The sequence below is a fragment of the Elephantulus edwardii genome, unplaced genomic scaffold (assembly GCF_000299155.1).
Source record: "Elephantulus edwardii isolate Elephantulus edwardi_28Jun2011 unplaced genomic scaffold, EleEdw1.0 scaffold00048, whole genome shotgun sequence".
Classification (NCBI taxonomy): Eukaryota; Metazoa; Chordata; class Mammalia; order Macroscelidea; family Macroscelididae; genus Elephantulus; species Elephantulus edwardii.
Genome location: NW_006399798.1, coordinates 6,823,514 through 6,831,399, shown reverse-complemented (window position 1 = coordinate 6,831,399; position 7,886 = coordinate 6,823,514). Strand labels below are relative to the sequence as shown.

Sequence of the window (7,886 nt, the reverse complement as noted above, 5' to 3'; positions counted from 1 at the left end):
CCAGGACCACCCAGAGGTCAGCTCGGGTGCAGTGGGTTCCCCCAGAGGTCACCACAGGTGACAGTGGGTCCCCCCAGGACCACCCAGAGGTCAGCACGGGTGCAGTAGGTTCCCCCCAGGACCACCCAGAGGTCAGCACGGGTGAAAGGGAGAGATGGTCAGGAAGCATCTAGAGTGTCCATGGGTGGCTCATTCAGCTGAGTCACTCACGGGGCCTGGGGCAGCAGCAGGGGCTCCGGGGCCGCCTACCTCCCCGATCATGCCGTTCCACACGCCGCGCACCCTCTTGCCATGCTTGCCATTGGTCACAAGGTACAGGTCGTAGGAGAATTTGACCACCCGGGCCAGCTTCTTGAGGATGTCGATGCAGAAGCCCTTACAGCAGAGTTTGGTGTAGGGGGCTGCATCGCCGCTGTGGCCGCCACCACCGAGAGACCACCAGTCAAGTGTCAGTGCTCAGCCGTGGCCCGGCCTGGCTGCCCTCCCGCAGCCCCAGGCCCAGGTGCACACACTGCCCACCCCGGTGCCCGGCACCCTGCGTGCTGCACACCTGAAGGTGTGGTTGCTTTGTCTGCGGCAGGGCACAGTGTTGGGCACGCAGCCTCCCGTGCCGGGGTCGGGACTCTCCACAATGACAAAGGGCCGCTCTTCCAGCGTGGCCACCGTCAGGTGCCGGCTGTCCACCACGGGCTGCAGGGAGGCGCTGTAGCGAGGCCACACGGGATACTTCATGTGCAGGACACCGTGCTCCCATCGTCCCACCTGCAGAGGGGCACCAGCTCAGCCTGGGGCTCCCAGCCCTCCACCACCCTCAGGGGCGTCTCTGGGTAGGAGCTGCAGAGGGGGACCGGCTCTGGGTAGGACCCACCAAAGCCAAGAACCCCCTCCCTCACTGAGAGGCCTGGCAGCAGGACAGGGGGCGGTGCATGTGGAGAACTGGGGGTTCAGGGGCAAGGGGACAGGCCAGGTTCTCTGCATCTCCTCCTTGAGCCCTGCTGCTCCAATCTGGCTGACACATGGCTGCCAACCCAGCACCTTCCTCGGGCCAGATCTGCACCTGCAGTGCCCCACAGCTTCCCGGTGCCCACCAGCATGGTTCTCAGTGAGCACTCGTGGGCGGGCCTTCACACTCGCCCACCAGCACACCCCAAACAGCCCCACCACAACACGAAACCCTGTGCCTTGTCTTCTGTCTATACAAGGCTGGTTCTTCTTCTTGGCGACGTCCTTATTCAAAACTGCACAGCCCAGCTCAGATACCCGCCTCTCCAGGAAGCCTTCTCGGCTCCCTCATTTCATTGTTACTATCACTGGGCACCACTGAATTCCACCTCATACACAGCAATTTCATGAGTGGAACAGCCCCACTGGGTTTTCTAGGTTGTAGGGTCAGTGAAGGAGAGGAAGACCCTCAACCAGGTGGACTGACACAGTGACTGCTGCAGTGGGCTGTAGCGTGTCAGAGACTGTGAGAACGGCTTAGGACAGGCCAGGGTTCAGATCTGTTGTTTATAGGGTCTCTATGAGTCATACTCAACTCAATGGCACCTAACAACATTTTTGGAAGCAGACCACTCTCCTGCTGAGCCATTGGGTGGGTTTGAACCATCAACCGTAAGCAAATGACTTACGGGGAAGCAAATGACTTAGGGGAACAAATGACTGCTCCTCCCTTCTAGTCCCAGAGTGCTTTGCACTCAAGCCCTCATCTCCTAGAATATCCCTCCGCCAGCGTAGACGGGCTACTGGGGGCAGGACTGCGTAATAAGAGGGGTAAGTTCTGTAGTCAAGGAGGAACAGGGCAGTGTGGGATCCCACAGCAGGACAACCCACCCACGATGGGGGCCTGGAAGTCTTCCCAGAGGAGACGTTTGAGCTGAGGCCCTGGGAATAGAAGCTGGGGACCACGTAGGGGAAATGGGGGGGCTGGGCTCACCCCCTTCTCACCATCTCCCAGAGGCGGTGCCGGTTGAGCGCGATCACAACCATGGTGGGCTGGACCAGGTACCCACCGGGGCTGAAGGAGAAGTCCCGGCCCTCCCAGGTGACGTTCAGCAGGTGCCTGAAAGGCAGGGGGTGGGGGGAGCAGGTGGCCCTTGCCTCTTCCTACAGCCCTGCCTGGGATAGTCTCCCTGGCTCTGGCTCTCCAACACTAGCATTAACTATTACTTATTGCCAAGTGTTTCTACCCCATAGACCCTCCCACCCCCACCCCGGAGAGGCAGGTAACCTGCCCCAGGCGCACAGGGTGTGTGACCGGTGAGCCCAAGTCCCCTCCCACCCCACAGCCGTTAAGCGCCTACTCGCACTCTACCCCGGCCTGGGCAGAAGCCCACCTGTAGAAGGCCTCCCGGGCAGGGCTGACGGGCCCCGGGTGCCCGCGGCAGTCCTCAGCCGCGACAGGCAGCGCGCCGTGCTGGCGCAGGTAGCTGTGTGCGCCCAGGGCCAGGATGGCCACGCCATCGCGGACCTTCTGGCGCAGGCTCAGGCGCCAGCTCTCGGTGACGACGCTGATGAGGCCCACGGGGAAGGCGGCGGGCGGCGTGTCGGTGCTGCCCAGCGCCAGGTTGGGCACCAGCCACACGTGCCCGGGCCCCACCAGGCCGGCGCGCGCCGCCTCGGCGAAGAGGACCTCGGCCTCGTCGTGCGAGCAGTAGGCCACCAGCACGGGCGCGTCGATCTGGCGCAGCAGGCGCTGCGTGCGCGCTCGCTGCTCGCCGGGGCCCAGCTCCAGGGTCAGCACCTCCAGCAGCCGCCAGCCCAGGTGGCCCGCGTCGGCGACGGCGCGCACGCCCTCGAGAAAGAGCGCGTGGCCCGGGTGCAGGCTGGTGATGACGGCGAAGGCGCTCCAGTCGTACTCCTCCAGCACCTTGAAGAGCACCTGCAGCTGCTGCTCCAGGGACACGCCCAGCTGCAGGAAGGCAGAGCCCGGCTCCTGGGCGGGGCGGGGAGGTGGGCGTGGGGACAGAGGCCACGCCCCGCGCCTCCCCTGTGGAAGCCCCCCCACCCCACCCTCCACTGCGCACCCGGAGCCCGGGACCCCTGCCCGCTGCCTAATTCTCTCCTAAAACCTCTTCAGGTCCCATGAGGTCTCTGCGACCTGCTCACCAGGTTGGAACCACCTGTTGGGACTCTATGAACGCTGATGGCCAGCCCCCCCAGCCATCGCCGGCCTGTGCAGGTGTGTCACCAGCTTGTCACACCCCACACCTATAGGATCAGGATCTCTGGGGTGGGTCTCAGGGCACCCTGGTGCCTGCTAATTTGAAGCGAGGCTGAATCTGAGTCCCAGAGGTGGGGGTAGGGCATCTGTAGTTTTCTAAAGCGCCCTGAGAGCTTTGAACCACTGTCCTGACAGCTAAAATCCAGGGCCCAAAAGCCGGCTGTGAGGTGCCATCCTCCACAGCCCCTGGGGCCCCTCCACGCCTCTGCCGCACCAGAAGCCCAGGCCTTTGCCAGCTGGTGCCCGGGGCGCGTGGAGTCACCTCCTAACGGGGGCGGTAGGGGGGAGCTCCCTGCTCCAACGCTGACCTCCCAAGATTTCCTCCCTCTACAGCTGCTCGGGCCTTTTTTAAAAAGTGAGCCATGGAGAACGACATAAGACAACAACCTAACTCTTCAACAAAGGGTGGAAGAGAAGAGATAGAGCCTCGCAGTTAAAACTCAAAAACCTCATCACCTTCCAGGAGGAACCACACATAGCAGACCCTCCGGCTGCTTTCTGAGGCTGCAACTCGCCCAGGAAGAGACTGCCCATCTTTGTCTGGTGGACTCGAACCTCCAGAGAGGCTGGGCCGTTGGGTTAAAAGGGAAATTCCCAGGGCCTAGCCACCACAGCTCCCCAAGCCTTGAAAAGAGACTTATCAGTCCCATCCCCCAATCACAGTGCACACACTTCATTTGGATCCTGATTCAAACAAAAACCCAAAACCACCAAACCCACAGGCATCTGCCGGCTGGACTCACGGAGACCCTGTAAGGGGGGTGGAACTACCCCGTACAGTTTCCAAGGCTGCGATCTTAAATAAGCACACTGCTGCAGCTCTCTCCTTCCGAGCAGCTGGTGGGTTCAAACCATCCACCTTTTAGTTAGCAGCCAAGTGTTTTAACCACTTGCCACCAGGGGTCCTTGATTCAAATGTCAAAATAAATATTTATGGCATTTAAGAGAGGATGGCTGAAATCTGAGCACGGTCTGAATATTTGACTTTTTTTTAATAGACGTGATAATGTTGATGTCCTCAGGGGAGGTGTTGGTAGTGGGATTTTTTTTTTATTGTTTGGGTTTTTAGTTATCTAACAGAGATGCATTCTTAAATATTTATGGGTGAAATAATAAAATCTCTGCATGCTGCTTCAAGTAACAGAAGAGGGAGGAGGAATGGGAGCAATGATTTTGCAGGGGGTCAGGAGTGGCATGATAGCCACTCGGGTGTTTTCATTACACTCTTCTGCTTTTAGGTAACCAGGATTCTCCATAAGAGAATTATTTGGTTGCTCAGCTTTCCCCTTAAAGTAAAACCCAAATGTCTGTCCATGTGGCCAGGGCTTCACTTCTTTCCAGCCACATGATCCTACTGACCACTCTCCTCTGTGCTCTGGACCTTTCCACTCCCAGGCCCCTCCATCCATTCTCCCTGCCCTGAACCCTAGCCCACTGCTCACTCTCCAGGCTTCAGCCCAGACATCACTTCTTAAGGGGCCTCCTGACGACCTCCATCCAAACAGGAACCCTGGTTAGTCCCCTCCTGCTTCTCCCACTTGCTAACTGCAGATGAATGTGTCTAAGTTTTCTCCCCACAGGACTCCAGGCTCTGGGAAGGTAGGCTGTCTCCACCTGGGTGTCAGCATGCCTCAGAAAGGGACTCGTCAGGAGAGGACTTCTTTCAGGTTAAGGGCTGTTGGCCTAAAGGCTCAGTACGGGTTTGTGCCCAGACTGGCCCTCCACCCCTTGACCAGGAGCCTGCCCACGGTGGGCCTGAGGTTTGGTCATCACAGCCAAAGGGGGGCTTGCCACCTCTCTCCCCTCATCTGGACTCTTCAAAAGCTGCCCAGAATGTCTGTCTCCACACAACCTTCTCCTTTTCATCCATGTTCTCAGTCCCCACCTCCTGCCAGTTTTACCCCATGCCTGCTTCCCAGGACCCCAGTCTCTCCCTGCCCTGCCTTCGTGCCCAGCCCCAGACTCAGCCCGCACCCCGCCCCAGCCTCTCCGGGGACAACATGAGCTTGGCTGGCACCTTGGGCGTGAGGACCACGGCGGAGCCCCCGCTGATGCTGAGAATGGGCACGTGGGTCTGAGAGGAGATGAAGTCGAGGATCTGGGCCACGGCCTCGGTCCCCACGTTGTCCTCAAAGACGACGCCGTGGACGTGGGCAGCCCCCAGGATGCCGCAGATGTGGGTGAGGAGACTGCTGGGGTTGGTGTTGTTGACCCCCACAGTGAGGGGCTGGATCTCCAGGGGCAGGTCCAGGAAGTTCTGGGGAGTGAGGTGGGCACGGGACTGGGCCTGGGGCGACCCCGAGCTGCCAAACACCACGGCCACCGTCACAGCCTGCTGGCCCTGCCCCAGGCCTGGCCCTGCCCAGGCCCCCAGGATTGAGGTGAGAAGCAAGGCCGGCCCCAGGGCCCCACCCATGTCCACTGGAGGGTCCTTCGGAGAGACCACGACAGGTAAGAAAAGGGACACAGATGCAGAGAGAGGCAGATGGACAACAGACAGGAGAGGAAGGTCACACACCCAGAGAGAAGAGAGGAAGGGAGACAGACAAAGAGACAGATGTTAGCTGAGTGACCCTGGAGTATCTTAAAGAGTGGGGATAAGGGAGAAGAATAACCATGATGGACACACCCCACCCTCCATTCTTCTTTAGAATCACACGCTTGGCTAGAAAGGCCAAACGTGAATTCAGTCATCTGAGTCCAACCCTAGGAGGACGCGGGGGAAATATTAGGTTGTTGCTTAAGTGTATAGATCTGAGCAAGACAGACCTGAGTTCAAGTCTCAGTTGAGTGATTTCTTTGCTGTGTGATCTTAGTCAAGTTGCTTAACCTCTCAGAGCCAGGTTTTCTTACACAGGACAATCACAGGGAGACCCTGGGCTACTCATTTAACATGCTCAGCTGTTAACAAATATTGGAGGTTCACATCCGCCCAGAGGCTCATCAGAAAAAATGCCAAATATCCAGCCACAGAAAGCCCTGTGGAACACCGTTGTGCTTTGACACACGCAGAGTCAGCATGAGCTGGCATTACTGAAGAGCAATGGTGTCACTCTGGAGACTAAGATGCGCCTGATCAAGGCCATGGTCTCTGCAATCACTTGCTATGTGTCGAAGAGTTGGACAATGACTAGGGAGAAGGAGAATTGATGCCTTTGAGCTGTGGTGCTAGAGAAGAGTATTGAATGTACCAGGGACTGCTAAGAAAATGAAGAGATTCATCCTGGAGAGGGTTAAAGCAGGCTGCTCCTTGGAGTCAAGGATTCTGAGGCTCCGTCTGACATACTTGGGACATGAAGTAAGGAGGAACTAGTCCTTGGAGAAGGACATCATGCTTGGGAGGGTGGAGGGACAGCGCAGGAGGGGAAGGCCCTCTAGGAGGTGGACTGATTCAGTGACTGGGGTAATTGGGATGGGTGTGCTGGAGACAGATTGGCACAGTATAGAGCAGGGTTTAGGGCTGTTGTATATAGGGTCACTATGAGTCACAGGTGCCTCGATGGTACATAACAACAACAACAACAACAAACAACTGGAATGTTGGCCCCACAGTATCAGCAAGTCTCATGCTGCTGGTGATTGCCCCTCAGCCTTGTGGGGAAGCATTTCCCCACCTGCTGCCCCACACCCACTCTCTCTACTCCAGCGGAAACTGCAAATCCTCACAAGCCTCCCACCAAAGTCCATGCTGCTGGTCAGCCCGGCCGGTTTACCCAGAACCCTTCCCTGTGGTCCTGTCTGGCCTAGTGCACCCACCTTCCGGCCCCGGACGGCCCCACAGCCTGCTCTCTCTGTGGCCAGTTGGTGGCTGCTCTTCAGCCCCAAGAGTGTGACATCACTGCCTTGTCCAGAGCTCGGCCACGTGCAACCCCAGGCTGCCTGCACGTGAGCTGCTGCTCGGCCCCAGTGTGCGGGATCTTTCCACCCAAAGGCCTGATGGGATTCCTGCTGGACACCAGAGCTTTGGATCGGGCCCAAGAGCTGAGCTGGTAAGGGGAGTCTGAGTGCCGAGTGGCACCCACTGATGTCACACTCGCTCCCAGCTGGCCACCGGCCAGAGCTCTGAAACCTCCAGCTCCATCCCCAAGGAAGTTTCTGAACTGGGGCGAATTGAAGGGAGAAGCTAGGGCTGTTCCTGCCCTCCTGGCAGAAATGCAGATAAACTTCTCTCTGGACAAATCTCATCCTCTCTGGAACAATCAGTCCCCAAAGACCACATGGCTCACAGCTCTATCCTGACACACACACGGGGCCAACAAACACTGCTGCTTCAAACCAATAGGAACCTGAAGCCCTTGCTGGAGGCCAGGGGCAGCCCAGAGCCACTGACGGAAAAGCCCTAGGGTTTGAAGGCTGTAAATCCTGACGGAAGCAGCTTTCTCAGAGGGAGCGACTGGTGGGTACAAACCCTTAACCTTTCAGTCAGCAACCACCCCCACCCCACTCTTGTCTCAGACATTCCCAAACCCCCATTCCTGTGCCCTCAGGGCCAGAGAAGATAGGAACGGGTGCTGACTTCCCTAAGGAACCTTCCTTTTTGCCTTCTACCTAATTTCTTTCTTTCTTTTACCCAAAGTCCAACTTCTTGCAGCCCCACGCATGAAAGGACTTCCCTGGGCCTGCTCTGTTCTCTCCAAGGAAGCCAGGGAGCATTCAGGAAAAG

At 58.1% G+C, this 7,886-nt stretch overlaps 1 protein-coding gene across 2 annotated transcripts in view; it reads right to left on the bottom strand.

Moving 5' to 3' along the window:
- Positions 1 to 5,672, bottom strand: part of GRIN2C (glutamate receptor, ionotropic, N-methyl D-aspartate 2C) — an 11,569-nt gene extending 5,897 nt beyond the window's left edge. Inside the window, exons 1-5 of one of the 2 annotated variants that reach the window (XM_006886230.1) lie at positions 5,241 to 5,672; positions 2,337 to 2,935; positions 1,948 to 2,062; positions 551 to 762; positions 250 to 412 (exon numbers count right to left, since the gene is read on the bottom strand). In XM_006886230.1, the coding sequence (XP_006886292.1) occupies positions 250 to 412; positions 551 to 762; positions 1,948 to 2,062; positions 2,337 to 2,935; positions 5,241 to 5,639 (1,488 nt within the window). In that variant the 5' untranslated portion in view covers positions 5,640 to 5,672. The remainder of the gene's footprint in view (positions 1 to 249; positions 413 to 550; positions 763 to 1,947; positions 2,063 to 2,336; positions 2,936 to 5,240) is intronic. The other variant, XM_006886229.1, reaches the window with a different exon arrangement.
- Between the last annotated feature and the right edge of the window lie 2,214 nt (positions 5,673 to 7,886).